This window comes from Siniperca chuatsi, linkage group LG6, assembly GCF_020085105.1.
Source record: "Siniperca chuatsi isolate FFG_IHB_CAS linkage group LG6, ASM2008510v1, whole genome shotgun sequence".
NCBI lineage: Eukaryota > Metazoa > Chordata > Actinopteri > Centrarchiformes > Sinipercidae > Siniperca > Siniperca chuatsi.
The window spans coordinates 21,850,020-21,875,713 of NC_058047.1; the positions used below are offsets into that span (position 1 = coordinate 21,850,020).

Sequence of the window (25,694 nt, forward strand, 5' to 3'; positions counted from 1 at the left end):
TCCTTTAGAGGTTTTATGTGAGGTTTTCTTTCGCAGGCTGCTTGTCTACTTTATTCAGTGTAGCAGCATTTGCCCATGCAGTACTGTATGCCATGCTCTGATAAGGTGCCATCAAACATTGATTTCTTTTTTCTACTCATTTTATTTTTCATCTTCTCAGACACATCTTTACACCAGGCATGTCCCAAAGCAAGTTTTGTGCCGACATTCCCGATCAAGTCATTTAATAATCAATTCAGTTTACGTAGATATGTGTGACAAAATATGTCAAAGAATATTACATTATATTAATAAATGTGTTCTAAACATAAAAACGTACCTAACTTAATATAATAATAATATTGGCTGTTGGGCTCCTTTCATCTTCCAGTATAAAATAATTCTACACTGCAGACACTTGTTAACTTTTTGAAACACTTGCCCCTCTGCTACAAGCTAAAGATTATGTCTGTTTACAACACACATGACAGCTGGAAAAGAGAGAGCTTAAATACACAGGGGGCCAGTATTTGATTTGAATTATGTAGCTGATACGGATGAATTACAGTATTTCATTTTGGCTCAGGAAATTCTTACTTTACAGCATTAGTTGATCCAAGATATTCCACCAAGTCCACAGCAGATATTTACTAGATGTGGAGTTAATGCTAGCAGACCTCGCACTCAGGTTACATCACATGTGGTCTACACCAGTCAGACTGGTGTAGACCACAGGGAACACAAACTGCAGGCTGTGTCAAACAGCTCTCTATAATCACTTTGATGGTTACTGCATGAATACACCTTACTCACTCAGGGGTGTCTGCTGTATACATGCACTTTGATTAGCTGACTCACTGTTTCACTGTCATTAGCAAGTAATGCATGAGAAGATACACATTTTACACCCTGGGGAAATAAAAAATGTGTATGCTGTGTACACTCTGCCTAATACATTCACTCTGTCTCCAACAGTAAAATCCTGTTCTCTGGCAGAGAGGAGCGAACGTCTCAGAGGAGAGGACTCATCGGTCTGAAGTCCAGACCTCGCACGTGCAGTAGGATCTCTGTCTGAACCAGGATTTTAAACATGCATACAGAAACTGAACACACTGAGGGAAAAAGTGACTTGAGTACCAGAGAGGGGGGGAAAATCCGTCATCACTGATTTCCAACCATCCCTGCCTTTCATCCTTGACAAATGAAAATTATATCAATCTAATAATAATGTGTATGTTACATACAGTAGTGCGTATACGGCTGTAGTCCTATATGTTTGACATACATGAAGTAACTTACAGTGCCTATGAAAAGTACCCCCCCTCCTCCCAGAAGTTCATGTTTTATTGTCTTACAACATTGAATCAAAGTAGATGTAATGTGACTTTTTTGACAATGATCAACAGAAAAAGACCCTTTAATGTCACTAATCATAAAATAAAACATGATAACTTCCAAGTGAGGTGAATACTTTTTATAGGTATTGTACAGTGTGATCTAGTTCACACAAGCACAGCCCTCTAACAGGCTCTACAGGCTTTCCCACTCACTCTGCAGAGCACCACACTGAAATGTGCATTGCTGCATCGCTCACCCTCACCTGGCATCCAGCTTTCTTTCAACAACTGAAAGAGAAACACAGGTTAGATGATTACCTCCATGACAGCTGGCGACCTTTGGGTCAAGACTGACCTCGACTTTGCTGATACGATGCTGCTCCTCCTGCCCAGGTCTCCTCGCTCCCTGTGATGTCCACCTGGGAGCAGGGAGGAATGAGTGGTCAAGCCTGTGGTGTTGGAGGTGCTCTGCCTGTGCTCATAGAACTGGAGTTACAATGATAACCACCGTTTGGTAAAAACAGAACATCTAGACGTCTCTGTCATCCTCACATTTCCAGTAATGAATATATGCAGTGATGAGAAGTTGTTTCAGTCATAGCATAATAATTTATTGTTTATATCAAACGTGGGTTTTTTTTGGCAAGGTTTTTTTTTTCTGAACTTTTCTTCAACTGTTTTACTACTGTGAAGTTTTATTTATTTTGTCTGTTTGTATTATATTCTAATCTTCACTGTTACTGGTACTTTTTCACTCTGAAATGCTTAAATGTTTTGGGTTTTTTTGTCTGTTTTTTGCATCCAAAGAACTTTAATTTGCTTTTTAGTCATTTCGCAGTTTGTTTTTTACATCATGTGTTTGGCGTGTAAATTCAGTGTTACTACTTTTTTCACTACACCTCTTTTGGAAATGCCTCAGGCTCATGACTCTCGGCATCAATTGCAACACTAAGGCAGCAGACATTGTCAGTCATAGTAATCTTCACATCATTACAATGTCTTCCAGTGTTGCCCTATTCTTGGACACATGCACACAAATCATTTGTAACAATAGAATTTCATATTTTCTTTAGGTGTAAAAATAATCAGCATATCAGTGAAATTTGCTGTATCTGGTCGCCCTCACCTCCTCACAATAAAAAATCCATTGACTGGACATTTCAAATGTTTGTAGATGTAGAGCATCAGTTGTAGTATTTGGGGTCAATATCGTACCCGTTATCTGTATATTTGAATGAACACAGTACGTTGCAGTGTTGACTTGGTGAGACACGGCAGTTTGTAAATGGGTTGAATGTTGTTTGCACTTCTCAAGAGGACCTGAAGACGAACTAGTGATAGAGGCCAAATAAACATACATCACGTTATCTTCGTTTCTGCTCACACAAGTTGATATTTAGACAGCATTTATGTTAGGGTTATCAAGTGTGTGTGTGTTGGGTGTTGGTGACGTCAATCACAGTCATTGTAGGGTCAGCGTTTACTGTAGTCTCTCTGTGGCTGACATCTTAGGACTCTCAAGTAACACTTAAGTTGAATTTCAACAAACTGATTTTTTTATCTAACTTCAGAAACTTCAGTTGGTTGGTACGTTTCTATGTGCGTTTGTGTGTAAGGGAGGATGCATCAGTGTAAAATAGAAATCAGCTCATTGTCATGATGTGCAGTGGCCAGTTGTAATCAGTTTGCTGTCGTTCATCAGATGGAGACCATAGCAGCAATATTTTGTACAGTCTAGCTTTTAAGTTAATTTTTATTGCCTTATTGAGAAATTTTACATGTAGGCCTATTGTTTATATTTTTTTCACTTGTGCTGTTGTATTTATTTTTCTTTCTCATAGTTGTGCTCCTGAGAATGTGTACATAAAAATATAAATACATATATAAAGATATGCAAATATATTTTCCATTTGAATCGGAGAATATTATTTTTATTTGGTTTTATTTTTGCTGCTGGGCAAGAAATGATTGCAATCTATATAATTTACTGTAACATATTCTTCAGTGTGTTTACTGAGATGCAGCTGCTGTATATTTACGGTCCATAAACCACAGCTGTTTCTTTGTAAGATACCCAAAATTGAAAGATTTGTGGGTTTTCCTGTACATGCAAATCAATAGGGATTCTTCCAACTGTTCAGCTGTGTTGTGTAGGTGTTTTCAAATCGCTGTGTGCCCTCATCCAGTAGGGAGAGTCCTTTACAGAGACATAGCATGATTTCAAAATGAATATGCATATCAGAAATGTGTATTTATGTATATCTGTGTATATTCATCTATTTATACATGAGGATAAATAGATGGCTGTATGTGTGTGTGTTTGGATCAGAATGAATACAAAATAAAGCAGTTCCATGAATTGTTGTCCATGGAGATAATGTCATATAATATTTTTATTGATCAGATCATCAGACGTCTAACCTGAAATAGAAATGAACCATTTGCACCAGTCACCTTGGATTCGGATTTTTGTTAAGCTTTAACATTGAGAGACTGATCAGCATTGACTGCTTTCAGCTGTTATGCATTCACTCCTACTGCTGAGTTCAGAAGTCATAAGGATCATATGAGTAATTGGGTACTCAAACTTGATGACTGAGTACAACAAAATATACCTACAGTGAGGCTTTAGTTTTGCTGTATTTTAGGGACCAAATAGCATATTACCTCTATTCAATTTGGTCCATAAATACCTTCACTTATTTACGTAATTAATAGGGATAGATTTATATGTAACAAAGTAGTATTGGAATAGAAAATCTTAAGTAATTACCAAACAATGACAAATCATTACTTCACCATTATTTGTACAGCTCCTGAAGGCAACATGTTTGTCGAATTCCTCTTGGTCTGAAAGTTTTGTGTCTCTAAGAAAAACTAAATCAGTTGTTCCTTCCAAGTATTGTGGGATGTTAATGAATATGGCAATCTGTGTATTAGATTTAGAACATTTTGGCCTGATGGTGGTGCTACATGAAAGGTAGAGGGGTTGCAAAAACAATTAGAAATCATTTCCTGCAAATCTGGCCACTAGCTGTTGAGCTATCTTGCTCTAGACCAAGTGTTGGACGGATGGATTAACCAGCCGGTTGGCATCACCATCCAGGCCTGTTAGTGGGACAAATATCTGCAAAATGTGGCTGTGGGAGCTGGGAAGGTCTGATCTCTTGAGGCCATTCAGAACCCTTTAAGATATAGTTCCCTCCAGCACAGCCAGAGACTGCCACTGAAAACGACCACTGATCAGACAACCAGCACACCAGAAGAGGAATCTCAAATCACTTCCACTCATGTAAAAGTGACCAGAACCTGCCAACATGACAATCTATTGGCCTGGTTTGTATGTCCACTGAGAAAGAATGAGGTGACAGTGGAATACAGTGGAGTGAATTTGACAATAACATATTACTTACTCAATAACCTGCTTTATCAACAGTGGGATTATTGTATAGTTACGACCGATTAATAAATAGTATAGCCTATTGTATTGTTCATTTTCACATAGACCTTGTAAATTGTTTGGTTGGATGTGGATGATCTACTTTTTTCAAATAATACCATAAGTTTTTTTTTTTTTCTGAGATTGGACAGTGTGTATACCCATGGTTAAAATATACAAAGAATGTATACCGCTAAAATAAACATTTAATGTACTGATTCTGGTGTTCTCTCCCTTTAGAAAACATTATTAAACAGTCAGCATGCCTGAAAACATTGGATGTTGCTCAGTCTACAAGAAGACGCAGGGCGTCGTAGTTTGGAGAACAAAGGGTGTGGTGCCCCGCCGTGTTCTCTGCTGTGCATGATGATTGGTCGGCATTTGCAAAGAAAGTAGATGATTGGTTGATCTATTTGTCAGTCAATATGATAACATTTTCAATTGGTCGAAAACGACGTTCCTAAAGTCACGTGCTCGTTCTTTTCCTTGAAGGCGGTGTCTAGTAGCTGCCGGTGAGAAGGGTTGTTGTTGTTTCTTGTGGGAAAGTACTTAAAAAGTACAAACAATCGCCTTCTAAAATGGGAACCCGAGATGATGAATACGACTACTTGTTCAAAGGTAATTTCTTCTTTAAAGGAGGATGAATGGCAGTGTGTTCGTCCTCTTTGTAAAAGTTCGATGACAGCAGTAACGTTACCAACTGAGGAAGTCAACTAACGTTAAGCCAGCGTTAATGCTAAAGTTAGCTCTACTAGTAGCAAAGTGGCAATCTATAACACGGTAGCTTTTGGCTGTCGAGCAAACCATGTAATCACTATTATAAGTTCATCTAGCAGTGTGTAATGCTACAACACTTAACGTTAGTCTTTAGTAGTGTAGATCTTAACCTTGCGAGCCAATCAGTGAGTCCAGTGATGGCATTTAACGCTAGTGACTGCAGGCTAACGTTAGGTAAATAAGTGGCTAAATAACTAAGTAAGCTAGCTTGCTAACATGGTGGCTTGGCCTCTTTAAACACAAGCACCTGAGACGACCTTAAGTTTACTAAAGTGCAAACTATTTCAACAGCTGCTATCTGTAGACCCAAGACAGAAGTTCTATTTTAAAATTGGTTCACTTTACGAATCATCTAAAGCTAAGGCTAATTAGCTAACTTGCGGACTTCGACAAACTGCTGCATGAGTTCTCTGTGCTGCTCTTCAACACATTAGCAGTTTGTCCTCTACTTAACGTCTTATGCAGTAAGACACACTTTTACACATGCAAGAATAAGGTAACATACAGATAGACATTTTACTTTTCACCTTCAGTCAATATTTAATTAAAGCGCTATTAGATAGATAGACTTTTTTAATTCCTATGGGAAATTGAAGTCCCATAAATCACAAAACAAAAGAGATAAGAGCACTCAAGGAGGTACATATGAAACAAAATACAATGTAAGCCATAAATAATAAACATTCAACGAGAATAAAAGTCTGAGATTAGGAACTGAACAAAAAACTATGACCTTTCTGTAACTTGAATGTACTAAATGTGCACTGTAGATAGTACAGTAGGTAAAATTGTGTACTGTACAGCAAGTTGCTGGATGGAGTTTGTATGTAAAATAAAATAAACTTATATAACTTATATGTATATTTTTTGTTGTAATCTACAAACGTTCGCTTTAATGACTCAAATTCTTCACTGGGTGGAGTGAAGCTTAAAAATATTGTGCTCACTGGTTCTGTACAATGTAATGGATAGGAAGAAGGCGTGCTAAGCCCCAGCATGATTTCACACCACTTACCTTGTACAGTTTGGCAGATTAATGCTGCAGGGCTGCTGTTTTAATGGTTTGGTTTTTTTGCTGTGTGTATTTTGGCTGCAGTCGTACTAATCGGAGACTCTGGAGTGGGGAAGAGTAACCTGCTGTCCCGTTTCACAAGAAATGAGTTCAACCTGGAGAGCAAGAGCACCATTGGGGTGGAGTTCGCCACCCGCAGCATCCAGGTGGACGGCAAGACGATAAAGGCTCAAATTTGGGACACAGCTGGACAGGAACGCTACAGAGCAATCACCTCAGCGTGAGTATGAGTATTTCTAGTGTATATTGATGCAAATACTGCACTGGAATAAAGACGGCACAGTTATTGTATTCATCTGTTTTATGCTGTCACCAGGTATTACAGGGGTGCCGTTGGGGCTCTCCTAGTTTACGACATCGCCAAGCACCTGACATATGAGAACGTTGAACGCTGGCTGAAGGAGCTGAGGGACCACGCTGACAACAACATCGTCATCATGCTGGTTGGAAACAAGAGCGACCTCCGCCACCTCAGGGCAGTGCCCACTGATGAGGCTCGAGCCTTTGCAGGTAAATTATTAAGCGTTACCATCCGGGAAACGGCATTGCATTTAAAGTAGTCATGTAATTACAGTAGAATTCTGTTTTTGTTGTGTGTGTGTGTGTGTTTTTTTGTTTTTTGTTTTTTAACAAATCTTCAGTTTAACTATAATACCTAAACCATGCATTTGAAGAATATACAGGTTATTATCCAAGCTGTCCCTTGTTGACATACATTTTAAATTGCTTTAATGAGTAAAACGTACTTCGTCTCCTCTTTTTCTCATCCTCAGAAAAGAACACTCTCTCATTTATTGAAACCTCCGCCTTGGACTCCACTAATGTAGAAGAAGCCTTTAAGAACATTCTCTCAGGTAGGAAAAGTGATAAACTGTTAAATATAAGGTGCAGCTGACTGTAAATCTCTTATGTGACATTACATTTTACTGAACGCTCATTGTTTTCTCTCACAGAAATCTACCGTATTGTATCTCAGAAGCAATTGGACAGATCTGCAAATGATGAGTCTCCAGGCAACAATGTAGTGGACATAAGCCTCCCCCCAACCACGGATGGGCAGAGGGGCAGCAAACTCCCTTGCTGCCAAAGCCTGTGACGCTCTTATTTTCTTTTCCTGTTTGACTTTCTGTCAGTCTTTCCTCTCTTTCATCTCTGGTTTACTTCAGCTGTCATCGTGATATCCTCATGGGTTCAGACGTCTCTGACACCAAGACTCTTGTTTTTGACATTCCTTTTTGCTGGTTTCTGCTTTGTTTCTTCTTGGTTCATTTGTCTTCCTCTGATCTCAGAAGAGCCCGTGTCTAAACAGAAACAAAACATAACGGCCTCATCATACCCTAGAGAGGGAGGAAGTGTTTTAAGTGCTGTTATGAAGTTGTTATTAAAGCTGTGGTAAACTACAATTTCTTTTACATTAACTAGCCTTCATGGTCCTATTGACCCGCTCCTGTTGAAGGAATGGTGAGGGATCAGTGGGCTTGTGCATCAGTGCTTCAAGCAGTCTCTACTTGCCTGTTTTTCTCAGCTTGTAATGAAACAGACTTGTTACAGTGGAATCCCAATTTCATGTCTGGTTGACCTGATTCTGCCTATCATGCAATACGGGTGTAGAAGAGGAGATGAGAAGAAGGTACCATTGGAGTATTGATGCATACTCTGTCTGGAGTTTCTATTTGTCTCTCTAATATTAATTTTCCTCTTTGAGCCCTGTGCCTACTGTGGCATGAAATTAGCATGAGCCAGGGACCAGAATGGCTGTGACTGTCTGACTTAATGTGGGCAAGTGTGAAACAAATGAAGTGTTTTTATGTGTGTGTGTGTGTGTGTGTGTGTGTGTGTGTGTGTGTGTGTGTGTGTGTGTGTTAATCTCTGTGAACAAAGATACCAAAGGAGGCTGATGCAATCAAGATCAGTTTTAGGTTTTCTCATTCAAGTGTGTTCAAGGCTGCTAAGATTGCATTTCATTGCTGTATTTGGCAAACCAATCTGGGCTATTTGAAAAAAGTGTACTGCTTTATAGCAAAAGTAATGTTATAAATTGTGTGTGTGATTTGTCATTGTGAAATAATGGTATAAGCGTGATCAAGCCTCCTGTTCCTTTCCTGAGTTTGCTCAGGTCAAACTCTCTTTCAGCAGGCTGTCTCTTTTTTTGCACTTATGTCCAATAATTTCAGTGGAACAAATCACATATTTTTGTATACACTCAACATCTTTATAAAGTAACATTTCCTGTTGGTTGTAAAGGAAAAAAATCACTGTGGCGATTTTTTTTCTTCTTCTCTTGAACAACATTTTTCTCTCATGTACTCAGTCAACGTTGCTGTCATTTGAATGTGATATCTGTTAAAGGGAAATGGATAAAGATTTGAGTAATATGAAATGCTCTCAAGTTAACACTTTCACTCCAGCCACATTAACGGTTGACAGCTGGGAAAGTGGAACTGAAAGTCAGTAATGCAAATAGTTTTTATGGTTGGCTGAAATTTATCTTTTCCATTTATCTGGTAAAGATGCTTTCACATGTGATTGAATCGATACATTATGTCACGTTATTTCACATTTCTTCAAATATATGTAAAGGCAGCAAATTAGTTTTGCTACTTTCGCATTACACAGAAAATACTGAAGCATAAATAAACCTAGTCCACATGTCCATATAGCAGACAGACTTATTTTTGGATGAATTATTCACTCAGTGTACCCTTAACTTAATGTGTTAAGCAGTCAACTGATGGGTGGGCCTAGTGTCAGTGGAAATGTTTGTGCATGCAGGCTCTAGGCTGCCTTTTTAAATATACACATATGATGATCACATAGGTTTCTTGCACCAGATGAACACATGTAGCTTTACAGCATCTAATCAATGCCTTGTGCACTCAGGGCAGGCCCCTTGAAATATTAGATATCCATCCTTCTATTCTTATTCAAACAAATATTGTCAATGTGAGTGAATTTTAGCAATACCTAATATTTAAAAAACTCTGTTTCTTATGTAAAACTTACTTATGTAAAAAACAAAATGTACATTGCTTCTTCAGTCTAACATGGTCTGCGTTTCTGCTAAGGGTTAATTAAGCAGCTCTCTGGCTAGAATTAATCACTTTGCAGTTGTAAGACCTGCCATTTCCAGGACTAAAATAAAATCAGTTGAAATTGTCTGACCAATGTGTGCTGTTAAACGTAGTCTTGCCTTTTGTGTTTTGTTGTTTGACGCTCTAGTGAAATATGTTTTCAATCTTAAATGCATTATAGAAATCAAATGATCCCTGATCTGTTTATTTCTTTTGGCCGTGATGCGCATGTGATGTTTTCGGTGAATGCCCCACCCTTTGACAAGCCGTTGTTATTCACAATCACATTGTCAGTCGTCTGGATTGTGTTTTGCACTCGTCTGCCCTGTCTTTCCAGCGGAGGCAGACAGCTGTTGATGAGCCTCTGGGGTGAATTTAAAGCTCTGGGAAAGCGGAAGCCTGGCCTGCTGTGTGTTATCAGCTGACGGCTGCTAGCTAGCACAGGGCTGAATAGCATATCAGTAGCTAGCTAGTGGCATTACACTTTGACCAATGCTGTTCATTCACACATCTCTACAGCCTAACATGAAACGAGAAGGAAATGCGAGGTTATTAGGGAGGTAATGTCTGCTGCCGCGAAACATCTGTAAGAAGAAGACGAGGTGAGTAGACCTTTTTAGCTTTCATTTTTTCACGGCTAGCAGTTTACTGTAGCTACTGACAGCTGGCAGCTAGCAAACAACCAACACAGCTGTAACGGAACATGTTTATTTGCAGGACAATGCAAAATGGACAGCAAATGGATATTGATTTAAAAAAATGATAATGGATAGAATTTGGACGGTTGGTGCTAATGTTTTAAATACGTCACTGCAACATTGTTATACACAGTTATTTTATGCCGCCACGCAATTGTAAGTAAGGGTATTATTATATTGACATGATGCAACCGCTGCTTCAGACAATAGTCTGGCTCAAAGCTGTAACAGCTGGATTGTGCCACTTGTCCCAGTGAAAATGAAAACGACATTAGTTTGTTAGCAAAGTATATTTTTAATGGCATAATGTGCACTTATTAACCCACCCATCACTATTTTAAAATGTACGTAAGTCCCTTTCACGTGTATGGCTTAAAAATGACATGCATTTATGTTTCTCAACTGATCAGATCTGAAGATACGTTGGCCTGTTTTTATTCCGGTGTTTACAAACAGTACATCACATCTTTAAAAGACTCAGACAACAGTAACTTCATAGAGTCTGTTGTTGTCTTAGCTTTAGGCCTACCCTTTTGTTTATCTGGGTCAGGGATTGTGCTTCTTAATCATGCCCCCATGCTGTATCAGTATGCATAAATAATAACAACAAGCAGTCATACTGTAACAGTTTACCATTGATTTGAATGGGTTAAGAGGTCATCAAACCAGGGACCTGTAGCATGAAGTTGATTTGCAGTCAAGAATAACCAGTCTCACAAAGCTGGCTCCGTTAATAACAGTCCAAGTGTGAGCAAGATTTTAGGATATTTGGTATTTCATCTCTTCTCTGACACAGTGTCAACAAAGACAGAACGTTATTTCTTTCAAGTATAGTAATTATTGCAGGTCCGTTTTTGTAGATCGAATTAGACCAAATGTTATTTTGTCCAACACCTGTAATTACCACTCTTCTTAATCACAGCAAGGTTTTTACTTGCTTTTAGAGTGTAAATTATCCTATTAAATCATTCATAAAGAGATGGAATAAAGACACAAAATCCCATAAATTAACCCAAGATTTTCTACATTATCTGCCGTCTTAGACCTCCTGTGTAATGCTATGGTTTAACAGCCATATGTACACAGCTACAGTTCTTCTATAAACAATAATGATGCAGTATTTACCCAGTAGTCTGGTATGAATGAGCAAATGTAGGCTCAGTAGTGTCCAGTGTCTTGTGTCATATACAATATGTTTGTGTGTTAAAGTTACGCAGTTACTACAAGTGTAGTTGTGCTACCATCATTGAAATGACGAGTAGCTCATACTTTCTTTAAAAGGAAAGATTTCAATACCTACACACATTTCAGACCTTTTGGTTTTAGAGTGTCTGGTGTCACGGAATAACTCTTACTGAATCTATTGTCTCGTCAAAATGAAATATTTTCACTCAGAACATATCCATTTGTCATTGGTGTGTGACTGTACAGAATCATATCCCAACAGCAGGACAAATGTACTACAGGCTGTAGTACAATTCAGCAGTTTGCCTCTTATCCATAGTGACGGGTTATCTGAGGGGAGACAGCTGTTTATCAGTCTGCTGCACATCACACTCACTGCCACTGACGTATACACTTGCTTTTATAATGGATTAGCAGCTGCTTTGGCCAAATGGGCCCACCTCCAAACTGACGGCTTTCTTGTAAATGACAAAATGTATTTGTATTTAACTTTAGTTATTCTCACATGGCAGGAAATTTGTGGTACGTGAAATGTACTTTCAGATGAGCACTGTCATACCATACAGCGTACCCAGAACTAGACTGAATTGACAAAATCAGAATTATACAAAATCACAATACGGTTGATAATATGACTGTTGGGTCAGGCTATTATTGCTTTCATTACTATATCTAATTTCACTAACCTTGAACAGCTAAACAGAATATTGTTAGGTTTAGCTGTAATGCAGCCTTAAGGACCAGGAAGACATTTAAGTTAACTCTATTACACTATAGTGATGACCCAATGATATATCAACATACTGTATCTCTTTACTCTATTATATTTTGTTTTTGAGGCAGCATGTAAATATCAGCATGCTTTTCCTTCATATTATACTGTATTGTAATTTTATACTGTTGTCCTGTAATATTATATTGTTTATTTTATTGTGTAGTGGTGGAGAAAAGTGAAGTCCTGCATTCAAAATGTTACTTAAGTCAAAGGACATTTAGTATTAGTACAAAAGTGTACTGAAAGAAGTAAAAGTACTCATTATCTCTCTGTTTGCAGACACTAACCATTCCCAACCTGTGGAGAGCAGATTTTGTGCTTCCTGCTTCGCCTCTGAACCTTAACACCCTCACATCCACCTCTACGGCCAGTGTCTGGCCACCGTAACCATGACGACAGGGGGGTGTTGCCACCTGCCTGGCTCTCTGTGTGACTGTGCGAGCAGCACTGGCCTGTGGAAGAACGTGGAGGAAGCAGGTGGTGATGGGTGCCAGGCGCTCTACGTCACCCAGGTCACAGCCATAGATGGACGGTTGCTCTCCTCAGTGCTCAAACCCATCGGCACACAAAGGTAAGACTCACTTCCACTCATTTTGTAAACAAAGAGGTCCTGTGGGGTAAATTAACATGAACAGAAATATGCAGGACAAGCACATCACAGTGGTGTAACTGCCTCCTTATTCATTCTATAGGCCTTTTTCACAGCAGACATTTTGACTTGTCACAGTAGAAAAAGCACAAGTGTTACTAATAACATGAACGATGGCTCTGTTCTCTTCAAGTGTCCCAGTGACAGTGAGACAGTGAGCCAGCATGAACAATGCCAGGACCCTGAAACTGAAGCAGCTAAAGGCAATTAATTTTATTATTTACACCTGTACTTTTCCTGTGACATGTTAAAATGTATTTATTGTAGCCTCCATATTTGGTCTCCCGATCTACATGTTGATCCATTTTTGAAGTTTCTGCATTTACTACGTGAGTAATGTGATTATAACTTTGTTTCGCTACACAATGATCTATGTGGAGCTTGTGATCACATGATTCAGGTCCCCTATATTATAGCAAACCTGATGAGGCAGATGCTAAATGTGTTGCTCACTCTTCCACTATATCCATTTATTCTGAGCTGGTCCAGTGTTGAGTGTCTTTCATGTGCTGCAAGCCCCTTCTGCATTTTACTACTATAACTGCATTTGGCTAAAAAGCAGTTTCAGAATTTTGTTATTTTTTAAATATGTTATTTTGTCTCAGTGATGGTCCCATCTGTCGTATTTGCCACGAAGGAGGCAACAGTGAGGGTCTCCTGTCTCCGTGCGACTGCACAGGCACCCTGGGCACGGTGCACAAGAGCTGCTTGGAGAAGTGGCTGTCGTCTTCCAACACCAGCTACTGTGAGCTCTGCCACACAGAGTTCAGCATCGAGCGCCGACCTAGGCCGCTCACAGAGGTAACAAAGGTCAATGCCCTTTGCCTTGTCTGCATCAATCTTTCTTCTTGTCTTTTTTTTTATTCTACGTGGTTGGGCTGCTCTTTGTGAATGATTGTGCATATATAAATGTGTGAAGAAGAAGAACCTTTTTTACACCTCATCTTTCCACTTGCTTGCTTGCTTGTTATTACAGTGTGTCTTTTCTGTTCTTGATTGACTTAAGATCTATCTTCCACCTGTCTCTCTACCTCTCCCTTGCCTCTCTTTCGCTTGTATATATTCTCCCTCTTCTCTGTTTTTCTGTCTCCTGCTTCTTATTCCACAGTGGCTGCGGGACCCCGGCCCTCGTAATGAGAAGAGGACGTTGTTCTGTGACATGGTGTGCTTCCTGTTTATCACGCCCCTAGCAGCCATTTCAGGCTGGCTGTGCCTGAAGGGCGCTCAGGACCATCTTCAGCTGGGGAGCTGGCTGCAGGCCGTGGGCCTCATAGCCCTCACCATCGCCCTCTTCACCATCTATGTCCTGTGGACCCTGGTAAAAATAAATTCACATACAGATTAGACTATAGCACTCTTGTAATGCACATCTTGAGTTTTAAAAGTGCCTGTTAATTTCCCTTAAACGTGATTTTAAGGGCCTATTAGACATAGCGCTTATACACCCTAATAACCAGCTAGTTTATGTATATAACTGACCTCTTATTTCCGTCTTCTCTTACCTGGTTGTCTGTACAGGTATCTTTCCGCTACCACTGTCAGCTGTACTCTGAGTGGAGAAGAACAAATCAGAAAGTACGTCTGCTCATTCCTGAAGCCAAGGGGTCTAACTCTTCCCAGCATTCTTTGCTCTCTACCAAACTGATGAAGAAGTCTGCCAATGAGAGTATAGTATGAGACCAAATGGAGATGGTCAATGATAATGGTGTCGTTTATGTGCGGGGGGGCTGATTGTCGACACATCAAGCCTGCCAGCTAGCCTTTAAAGAAGCACTTGTGGGCTTTTTTGTTGCTTTAAAAAAAAAAAAAAATTTTTGCCCCATCAGTACTTGATTTACATCACTTTTGTTTTTGTTTTTTAAATCTGCCCTCCTGTGGGTGCAGAAATGAGCACATTTTAAATGGGGTCGTTCTGTCCTCATGCTGGGTGTTGACCAAGCTCATGCAAAGGCACTGAAGAATGGAACAGCACAGGGAAATGTGCAGAGACATTTACAGAGACACAGGAACAGTCTCATCATCATGGATGCGATGATAACATTAGATAACAGTGACAGCAGAATAAGAAATGACCAAACTAACTGGTTTAGTGGACTAATGTTCTAATGATTGTTCTGCTTAGTTTCCACAACCCATCGATGGTCCACAGATGACTGCCAAGTGTAGCAGGTCCATTCATTGTCATGCTGCAATGATGAAAGTGTGTAAAAAATGTGCTAGATACATGTCACATCTGGGCATGCCCTTACCTACATAAGCCTTGCATTCTCTGCACAACATTGCCCATTGAGGAGCTCTTTAAAGCAGTTACTGATCCCACGTTACTCTGTAAAGGCAAAGCAAAAGCTTAGGTCTTTGATTTATTTGCATTTCACAATCCAGATGCCAGTGTGCTGTCTGAGATGAAACTTTCATTTTGGACTTGGACTATTGGACTTCTTTCAGTGTTTATTTTTTTTCTCCTGCACCTGTTTTTACATCTCATCCAAGAGTGGATGGCATGCATAGCAAAGCCAGAGATTGTGCAATAAAACACTGTGGACATCGAGATCTTCACAGTACATGAAGAGACCTCTACCAACATGCACAGTTATGCATGCAAGCACTGTTAATCATTTTTTCTTTTAGTACTGTTAAAATGCTTTTGTGGTTTAAAAGAACTTTTTTTGTATGAACAGATTTAGTATTCCTACTGAAGTAGGTTCTTGTATTATCGGCACTTTTCAGCAAGTCTATAGATCGACAGAAAACTCCATCAAAATGGCTTTTAGAGGAGCATTTCCACAAGTATTGTTGGGTGGCTGATGCAGTGTACTAAAGCATCCTTCTAATTGCCTGATAAAGTACTTAATGGTAGCTGTTTTGTTTTGTTTTTTAAAACAATACACATTGCTGTATGTGTGTAGTTTCTATAGTCACACCAAGAATCAGGGATACAGAAACTTCCTGTGAGCATTTATCATTCAAGTCGTGGTCAAACATCAGTTTGTCTGATCTGATGGAAACAAAAATTCTCAGTGCTGGTGTTAAGTGCTTCTGCCAGTCTCACATACACTTTACCCACCGACAATGACTTTCATGGGGGGTACGTTATGCAAGCACCATTAAGGCTTAATCTGACTTTTGTTTTGTTTTGTCTTTTCTTTCAAGGAAGCCGCTAGATGGTCACGTGTTTTTTCTAAGTCCATTTGATGGATGTAATCTTTTTTCGGGTGCAAACTTGCCCTCATCATGTTTTGATGTTACTGAGCAGACTCATTTGTAACTGGCTGTATTGGTTGTTTGGGAGGGTAGAGAGAATTCACTTCTCTCTCTTGTATATAGTTTGGTGCAGTTTATAATCAAGTCATCTATAGTGGCTGTTAACTAACCAGTCAGAAAACACAAACCACAGTGTCCGCCTGGTTTCCAGATTTCCGGGTCATAACGTGGTCCAGTTTTGAACATAGTTTATTACTTCATTCCACTTAATTTAGGTTATGGGGAGACGGTTAAATGCAACTTGAACACTGTGGCCTGTTCACAGGGAGATAAGCCTGAAGATGAAAAAATCCAACAACACATGTACTATTGAGAACAACTTTATTGTTAAAACCAATGTAATTCAGCCCGAAACACATTGGCTTTAAGAATACAACAACGTTGTCCTGTTTGGCTGATGCAGGTGTTAAGCCTATGGTTCAGTATTATTGTGCAGATCTTACTATTTGTAAGTGTTTCATTTATAACAGTGCAATTAACTAAATTAAACTTTAGCTCCAAGATCACAATTATTGGCTTTTGGGTTTGATTCTTCTCTATTCGGTGAATTTATATTTTTATTAGTATGAGTGCTCTAACTTTTGATTATCATACTTTGATCATGGTTTGTTCTTCTATGTGCTTTTCCTTAACTTTCTTCTAGATGTCAAAGTTAAGGCATGGATCCATTTCGCAGAGGCATTCAGTATTGACACATTGTAAACACATGCAGTACATCATCTGTTGTGTGCAGAGGCCAAAAGTCTAGGTTATATGCACAATTGTGTTGTAGAAAAGGTTTCAGTCGTAGTCATCTGGACACTGTTTTCAGAATCAAGACGTTTTGGCTCCCATCCGGAAGTCATTCTCAATTGTGAAAAAATGGACCAGGAACTCTGAAATTTAAGACGGTGTAGTCCCTCATTCGTCCAGGAGGTTGTGTTATGTGTTATTAATACTTATTTAAAATACATATATATTGGTGTGGCATAGTCACAAAGAGTCAACCCAGACCATTTCAGTCACCTTTTCAGAGCAGACTTTGGTTGTTGGCTGTCAGTAAGCATCAATACAAATAAGTTTTTCTTCCTGCACTCTGTGAATTTTCATACTACAGATACCTTGTGATCTGAAATGACATTACAAATTTAGTGGCTCCTTGGTGTTGCTATTGTAAAACATTAGTCATAGGAACAGGATGTATCTCAGCAGCTATATGGCTGTAAATGTTGAGCAACCATCGTTTTAAAATATTTTTATCTGTTTGGCTGCTGACAGTTTGGGCAGTGACTAGTGGCTGTAAGCGTTACTTCCTTGCCCTGGCCTTTTGTCTACACTAACATTACACTTTAGTACTGTTAGCTGCTGGTGGATTATCCCGCATAATGCCACAGTTAATCGTTTGTTTGTGTTTTTAACTGATCTCAGAACAAAGGATTATATCCTGCAATACTGCGATGCACCCGCGTGGGTCTCACAAGCTTATGGGTCATTTGATCGTCCATGTGTTTACTGTTTGTCATGAACGAGGCTTTACCCCAAGTATTAGGATCTATTGGGGCACAGATTGGATGCAATGTGAAGAGCTGAGGTGCAGTTATTCAAAACTGTAAGAAACAACTGAAATGTAGGTCAGTGCAGAAGATGTCTGACTTGTGCAGCCACAGATCAGTATTATAGTTTTTTTTATAGTATTGGAAGTCTGTACAAAGTGGCCTACACAGTATGCAACACTGCTCCTTCTTTGGCTGCCTGCCTATTCATGTCGGAGTTATCAGAGCTACATGAAACAGATCCTCATGTCTCCAAAGGGTTTTAAAGTGTTATTGTAACCATAATGTAATACTTACTTTATATAGCTCCCACAATTCAAATCCAGAAAGGGATTTTAAATCATTGTTTTTGTTGTTTGTTTGCACAAATAAACATGCAAATGTTACTTATGTTGTATAACATTAATATATGTCTTTTGTGGAGGCTGGGTATGTTTAATAGGTATCATTTGTAATTTATGTTGCAATTCTTCAGTATTTACATTTTTAAATACTACATTGTTTATGGTGTGCTGTGGAAAAAAAGAAAGATGTCTTCACCAAAATACTGGTACCTGGCAAGAATTTTTTGTAAAGCAAATAAAACATGAGGATAAATTATGGGTGAACATTAATTCAGGTGATTTGTTTTCTTGTTTAGATAGCAGTGTTAATGATAATCACCATTTGTCTGTTCTCGGCTCTGTATTTGTGTCATCTATGTGGTAAAAAGCACTCAGGCAGTGTAGTCTATCTTCAACATTACAGTATAGATGCTATATGTATGATACGGCTGTTTACAGATCGTATCCTCTTAGTCCAGCGACGATGAGAGGTCATTACTATAAGTCTGTTTTTGACCACAGCTGTTTGTTTTTCATCAGGATTAATGGGTACAAACAACAGATGATGTCAAGCTACCGTGGAGTCGCAGAATCTCCACGTCACATCCACTACATTTGGAAAATATAAGCAGCTTAGTTAGAAAAACACTAGTTCAAAATATTCCATATGCTGAACAAACAGAAGGCAAAAAAAACACTTAAAATGTCTGACTGTTTTCAATGGGTGTTGATTAGTGATCAGTTATTTTATCCGCCTACCTTTTTACCTGTTGTACCCTCAGCTACAGAAGATGTAGACACTCTGTTTAACTGCTACCTCAGAGAGATGTAAACCTTTTGTGTACTGTATGATAACCTTGAAATTGGTACTCTGATAAGTTACCCAGACAACTCAGCTCAACTTGATCAGACAAGACTCAGATCTTTTCCTCCTCACAACTTGACAGCAGTGGAAGAAATATTGAGATCTTTTACGTAAAGGTAGCAATACCGCTGTATAAAAAAAAAGATGCATTAAAGTACAGAAGAATTGTCAATTGTTACTATATAAGAAGGGGGACCGGAGGGTGTGTTCCAATCACAGAGGGATCACACTTCTCAGCCTCCCCGGTAAGGTCTATTCCAGGGTACTGGAGAGGAGAATTCGTCCGATAGTCGAACCTCGGATTCAGGAGGAGCAGAGTGGTTTTCGTCCCGGTCGTGGAACACTGGACCAGCTCTATACTCTCCATCGGGTGCTCGAGGGTTCATGGGAGTTTGCCCAACCAGTCCACATGTGCTTTGTGGATCTGGAGAAGGCATTCGACCGTGTGCCCCGGGCGCTTTGTGGGGAGTGCTCTGGGAGTATGGGGTCCGGGGCCCTTTGCTAAGGGCTGTCCGGTCCCTGTATAACCGGAGCAGGAGCTGTGTTCGCATTGCCGGCAGTAAGTCAGACCTGTTCCCGGTGCATGTTGGACTCCGCCAGGGCTGCCCTTTGTCACCGGTTCTGTTCATAATTTATATGGACAGAATTTCTAGGCGCAGTCAGGGGCCGGAGGGTGTCCGGTTTGGGAACCACAGGATCTCATCTCTGCTGTTTGCAGATGTCGTTCTGATGGCTTCTTCAAACCAGGACCTGCAGCATGCACTGGGACGGTTTGCAGCCGAGTGTGAAGCAGCTGGGATGAGAATCAGCTCTTCCAAATCTGAGGCCATGGTTCTTGACCGGAAAAAGGTGGTTTACTCTCTTCGCGTGGGTGGGGAGTCCTTGCCCCAAGTGGAGGAGTTTAAGTATCTCGGGGTCTTGTTCACGAGTGAGGGACGGATGGAGCGTGAGATTGACAGGCGGATCGGTGCAGCGTCTGCAGTGATGCGGGCGCTGTATCGGACCGTTGTGGTAAAGAAGGAGCTGAGTCGAAAGACAAAGCTCTCGATTTACCGGTCAATCTACGCTCCTGCCCTCACCTATGGTCATGAGCTTTGGGTAGTGACCGAAAGGACAAGATCGCGGATACAAGCGGCCGAAATGGGCTTCCTCCGCCGAGTGGCTGGGCGCTCCCTTAGAGATAGGGTGAGGAGCTCAGTCACACGGGGAGCTCGGGTAGAGCCGCTGCTCCTCCACGTCGAGAGGAGCCAGCTGAGGTGGCTAGGGCATCTGATCCGGATGCCTCCTGGACGCCTCCCTCGGGAGGTGTTCTGGGCATGTCCCACCGGGAGGCGGCCCCGGGGAAGACCCAGGACACGCTGGAGGGACTATGTCTCTCGGCTGGCCTGGGAACGCCTCGGGATCCCCCCGGAGGAGCTGGAGGAAGTGTCTGGGGCGAAGGAAGTCTGGGAGTCCCTGCTTAGACTGCTGCCCCCGCGACCCGGCCCCGGATAAGCGGAAGAAGATGGATGGATGGATGGATGGAGAATTGTCAGCAAAATGTACTTAAAGTATCAAAAGTACTCATGCAAAATGGCCTCATTCAAAGTGTTGTTTATCATATACACATTATTGGATTATCATTACTGAGGTATTAACATGTAAGCAGCATTTTGATGTTGTGAAGGTGGAGCAAATGTTTCCTACTTTATATACTATTGGGTAGTTTAAGCTATAACACTCATTTTATAAACTGATCACGTTTTACATGTAAAATCTTGATCTGTAACAAGTAACTATAGCTGTCGGATAAATATAGTGGAGAAATTACAATAGAAGAACAAAATGAAGACTTTGGAGTGGCCTAGTGGAGATAAGTTGAGCAAACTGTTTGTGAATGTTAATTCAACGTCTGTTGCATAACAGCAGGACCTTATATGGATTCAGATGTGAATTTGATACAGCATTCTAGTGAGGCTGACAGACAAAGAAGAAGAACAAAATGAAGACTTTGGAGTGGCCTAGTCAAAGTCCTGACCTGAATCCTATTGAGATGCTGTGGCATGACCTTAAAAGGGCAGTTCATGCTCGAAAACCCTCCAATGTGGCTGAATTACAACAGTTCTGCAAAGATGAGTGGGTCAAAATTCCTCCACAGCGCTGTAAAAGACTCATTGCAAGTTATTGCAAACGCTTGATTGCAGTTGTTGCTGCTGAGGGTGGCCCAACCAGTTATTAGGTTTAGGTGGCAATCACTATTTCACACAGGGCCATGTAGGTTTGGATTTAGTTTTCCCTTTATAATAACAACCTTCATTTAAAAACTGCATCTTGTGTTTACTTGTGTTATCTTTGACTAATATTTAAATTTGTTTGATGATCTGAAACATTTAAGTGTGACAAACATGCACACACCACTGTATATAGTGCCATAAAATGGAGATACTCAAGTTAAATACCTCAAAATGGTACTCTGGTACAGTACTTGAGTAAATGTTTTTAGAGACTTTCCAGCAACTTGATGAAACAAGATCTTTTCTTAAAACCAAATCAGAGAAAACAGAATTTTCAGTAAGAAGATATACATTCAACACACTACTTTAGTTGAGAATTTTATTGTAAATTTATACAGTTCTTAAATTTAAAGTAAAACAATGACAATGTAAGCCAAATATTCATCAATAAATACATAATGAGGATATTTTTGGCATGATAACTTATCTGATGTAAGAGGAAAGTTAGAAGAACCACACTGTCATAATACTGCTTCACCAGGTTGGAGTAACTGCCTGGAGTTTATTTAGCACAGCACCATCTAGTGGTAACCATTGAAATGTATTTCACAGCCTCCCTGTACACGACAGAGTTTCAGTTCAGTTCGGTTCAAACAACTTCACAGGCTTCATTAAGACAGCAACAACTGCCTTTTTCCTGCATTGCAGGAACCTTCACATTGACTCCATGAACAACTCGACTGACCAAGTGGCATAAAGGCTTCTTGAAGTTTTCTTTCATGGCAGAAGAGAAGAGAACGAGTGACTTCAAAAGTCCTACATAAAACAGAATAAAAGGCAGAAAGAAAAATAAAGGATAGAGTGACAAGGGAGTTGGCTGTGAGCAGATCGACGGAAACAAAAAAGTGCACAGGTCATGTAATGTCGAGGTGGAGGTGGATGTGGAGGGGTGGAGGATGAGTGTCATGGAGTTGAGCGTCACAGGCTCTGGCAGCACTGGAGTTTGCTGCCCCTCTGCCCGTCAGTGGTTGGGGGGACACTTATGTCCACTACGTTGTTGCCCGGAGACTCATCGTGTGCAGATCTGTCCGCTATCTGCTTCTGCGACACAATGCGGTAGATTTCTGCAGAGGGAAATTAAAGAAAGAAAAACACAGTGATGCTCTTCATTTGTTTAAAGTTCTTATACGTGATTTGATTTCTCTGTATATGTAGCTGTGGCACTAGTGTACCTAATGATATTATATTGCAAATGATAAATATGCAACATTGAGATCTTCAGATCAGACATCACATGAGACACGGCACAGGGTGCTTGCTCTTCCTACCTGTTAAAATGTTCTTGAAGGCTTCTTCTACATTTGTGGAGTCCAACGCTGATGTCTCAATAAATGAGAGAGTGTTCTTTTCTAATGTGGGAAGAGAAAAGTAAAGTATTTTAGAGATGATGAGGCTGGCTCGGCTTGCTTTATTACCACAGCACTTAATAATTTACCTGCAAAGGCTCGAGCCTCATCAGTGGGCACTGCCCTGAGGTGGCGGAGGTCGCTCTTGTTTCCAACCAGCATGATGACGATGTTGTTGTCAGCGTGGTCCCTCAGCTCCTTCAGCCAGCGTTCAACGTTCTCATATGTCAGGTGCTTGGCGATGTCGTAAACTAGGAGAGCCCCAACGGCACCCCTGTAATACCTGGTGACAGCATAAAACAGATGAATACAATAACTGTGCCGTCTTTATTCCAGTGCAGTATTTGCATCAATATACACTAGAAATACTCATACTCACGCTGAGGTGATTGCTCTGTAGCGTTCCTGTCCAGCTGTGTCCCAAATTTGAGCCTTTATCGTCTTGCCGTCCACCTGGATGCTGCGGGTGGCGAACTCCACCCCAATGGTGCTCTTGCTCTCCAGGTTGAACTCATTTCTTGTGAAACGGGACAGCAGGTTACTCTTCCCCACTCCAGAGTCTCCGATTAGTACGACTGCAGCCAAAACAAAACATTGACTGCAGAATTACAAACACTGATGCTGACAGTCACACAAAATGTACTAAACAACTATCATTAAAGGATGCGCTATAGTCAGGTTATCAGTCAGTCATTTTCAGTCAAAGTGAATGTGCTGACTTGTTTTCTTTCTTCTTTCTGTACTGACAAACCTTATCACTTCGCCCTGCTGGGAGTCATGCAGGAAAAAGCTGCCAAAACCTGCTCTCTGGGATATCTGACTCAACAGTTTCTCAAGGCCTCTGTTCCTGTCGTTGTTACGAGTCATCAGTATCTCCAATCAATTTCCTACTGCCACACTAGATCTGGGCCTCTTTTTCTACTGTACTTTAATACTATTACTTACTGAATGATTTGGCATAAAATGACTTGAGGGCAATGTAAACCAATCTCTCTCCTGATAAACTACTTAATGTTACTAATGCTTGCTGACTCCGTCTTAGAAGTTACAAAAAGCTCTGCAACATCTCTGCAAGCTAAAAGGAAGAGTAAGGTTCTCATCTTGTGAGATCCAACACACTTAGTTAAGCACCATCATGTGATTTATGTAGTGGTGAAGTGCTTCAACATAACACCACAATAATAAGCTGATTCTTATTCAGAAAAATGCCACTTCAATTAAGACAGCAAGGTCAGCAACATGTTATCAAGAAACTGAAGGTGTAAAAGGACCATGTGACCAGTGACTCAGTGGTCCAGCCAGGTCAAATCTGTAATTGCTTGGTATGGAAACAGGACAAAGTGGTGGTTTGGAAAGTACCTGTGTACCTGGAACAGTTACTTAACACAAAACCAAAGCCATACTACAGTTTCCTTTTCATTCCGTTCATACGGAGTGAGTGTCCTCCCTCAGGTGACAGGTTTAGACAAGTCTACCACAAAGGGAACTGTTCCCTTAAATGTATCTGATTTCATGAGACTCTCTAGAGAAAAGGGGCCACTGTTGATGCTCCTGTTTAGATAGCCAACTCTTAAATTTCATTACTGCAAATGTAATCGCTCCACCCGACTAGCTACCAAGTTAGCTTGTTGGGCTAACTCACCATACTTTCTGTAATATCCATGTAGCAAAACAAATGATTTGCAGCAAACCTTGACACAGATAAGAGCGCTAACACAACTTAAGTACAAGTAAACGTGAGGATAATTAGAATGACTAGTCTGAAAACACGCTGCCAACGATCTGGCTAAGAAAACAGTGTGGCTAGCTACAGCTAGCTGCCACCACCAGCTGATATTAAACCTGACCACTGACGTTAGCACAGTTAGCTAACTCAAGCTTAGCCAGTTTCCTTGCAAGGTAACATTAAACAAGGTTATCTATAAGCAGTTTCCGTCCCGCTTACCTTTGAACAAGAAATCATATTCGTCGTCTCTGTTCCCCATTGTTTGATATATATTCACCTTTCTGGGATTGCGGTGATGACAGAAATAGTTTCCCTGCCCTAACCAGGGTGCTGTGCCAAGATGACAGAAGACAATGCGCAGGAAGAGCAGAGCCGCTGAGAGAGAGTTGCGGTAACGCTACGGTCACGTGACTTACCGGTGTGTAGTTTCGGGTACGGGACGTTAAAGCGTAATAATGTAAGTATGCATCGCCATTATGTGTTTTTGTTGCTAGAAATGTCTATAAAGTAATAAATGGAGAACTAAGGTCCCCACATTGTCACATCCATAAAACTGTATCACACAAGACATTGATTAGGCTTCTTATGATTGATGAATTACTCATGATTTGGCTACTAATATTGAATTGTTATAGCCACTTTTCATTATATTAAATATTATCCTGCCCAAGACTGCAAGTCAATTGTTATCAGTTATTTAATAGTTGCCATTTCAATAAATTCTTCTTTTTGTCTGACAGATCCATTTTTATGAGAGTTCCTTCTAAACCTTAATGGAAATACTAATAGTTTAGTAGTAGTAGACAAAACAATCCAAACTCAAGGTCCGCTTATTAGCTTTTTCTGGAGCTTTCACACGATCTTTATCAGCGGTATATACTAATAGTGGTGCTAAGTAATAACCAGTGAGTACTGTACTAAGTAATAGTGGTATAAGTAACAACATACTACTATTTCCAGGGTCAAGAATGAACTCTCATGCTCAACTTTTAAGCCAACGCGGAAGAGAAATCTTAAAACTGCTATGGATGGAATCATAAAAGCTGCGGAGATTAAATGTCAACAAAACCATCTCCATGACAACTGAGCAAACGTCCAGTCCAAACATCCAATAATGAAGACGTGCGATACGGTTGAAAGTTCCAGAAATGTTAACAGAAAAGTAAATAATTTACGTTTAAATTCATAAGGCAAACACGGCTGAGCTCAGTCCGTGGCCCAGGCTCACATGTTCTCTGTCCCACACATAAACTGTACTTGCACTTAAATCTGCTTTGACAGCAGAACTGGCAGGAAACTGACGTATTGAACATATTGATGGAGTCATAATACTGACAGTCATTTCTTACCTGGCCAGAGACCCACTGCTGCTGTGAAGAGCTCCAC

The 25,694-nt window shown here is 40.3% G+C and overlaps 4 protein-coding genes across 10 annotated transcripts in view; 3 read left to right on the plus strand and 1 right to left on the minus strand.

The window, feature by feature from the left end:
- Window positions 1-3,675, plus strand: part of pip5k1ca (phosphatidylinositol-4-phosphate 5-kinase, type I, gamma a) — a 48,438-nt gene extending 44,763 nt beyond the window's left edge. For all 6 annotated transcript variants that reach the window (XR_006378432.1, XM_044200760.1, XM_044200759.1 and 3 more), the window contains one exon: window positions 955-3,675. Coding sequence is in view for 4 of the 6 variants with exons in the window: in XM_044200760.1 (XP_044056695.1) it covers window positions 955-957 (3 nt within the window). In the remaining 2 variants the exon portion in view is untranslated. The remainder of the gene's footprint in view (window positions 1-954) is intronic.
- A 1,540-nt stretch (window positions 3,676-5,215) lies between these two features.
- Window positions 5,216-9,760, plus strand: LOC122878232 (ras-related protein Rab-11B-like). The gene is made up of 5 exons (XM_044200768.1): window positions 5,216-5,373; window positions 6,629-6,824; window positions 6,921-7,114; window positions 7,378-7,458; window positions 7,558-9,760. The coding sequence occupies exons 1-5, from the start codon at window positions 5,334-5,336 to the stop codon at window positions 7,698-7,700; spliced, it is 654 nt and encodes a 217-aa protein (XP_044056703.1). The 5' UTR covers window positions 5,216-5,333; the 3' UTR covers window positions 7,701-9,760.
- Window positions 9,761-9,904: 144 nt separating this feature from the next.
- march2 (membrane-associated ring finger (C3HC4) 2) lies at window positions 9,905-18,389 on the plus strand. 2 transcript variants are annotated; one of them, XM_044200766.1, is made up of 5 exons: window positions 9,905-10,277; window positions 12,613-12,904; window positions 13,588-13,792; window positions 14,091-14,300; window positions 14,501-18,389. In XM_044200766.1, the coding sequence occupies exons 2-5, from the start codon at window positions 12,723-12,725 to the stop codon at window positions 14,657-14,659; spliced, it is 756 nt and encodes a 251-aa protein (XP_044056701.1). In that variant the 5' UTR covers window positions 9,905-10,277; window positions 12,613-12,722; the 3' UTR covers window positions 14,660-18,389. The 2 variants fall into 2 exon arrangements, with proteins under 2 accessions (XP_044056701.1, XP_044056702.1); XM_044200767.1 differs by having other exon boundaries at window positions 13,588-13,783.
- Window positions 18,390-21,540: 3,151 nt separating this feature from the next.
- On the minus strand, window positions 21,541-24,687 carry LOC122878240 (ras-related protein Rab-11B). The gene is made up of 5 exons (XM_044200778.1): window positions 24,528-24,687; window positions 22,962-23,157; window positions 22,672-22,865; window positions 22,505-22,585; window positions 21,541-22,300 (listed from the first exon to the last, which is right to left on the minus strand). The coding sequence occupies exons 1-5, from the start codon at window positions 24,565-24,567 to the stop codon at window positions 22,155-22,157; spliced, it is 657 nt and encodes a 218-aa protein (XP_044056713.1). The 5' UTR covers window positions 24,568-24,687; the 3' UTR covers window positions 21,541-22,154.
- Window positions 24,688-25,694: the final 1,007 nt, after the last annotated feature.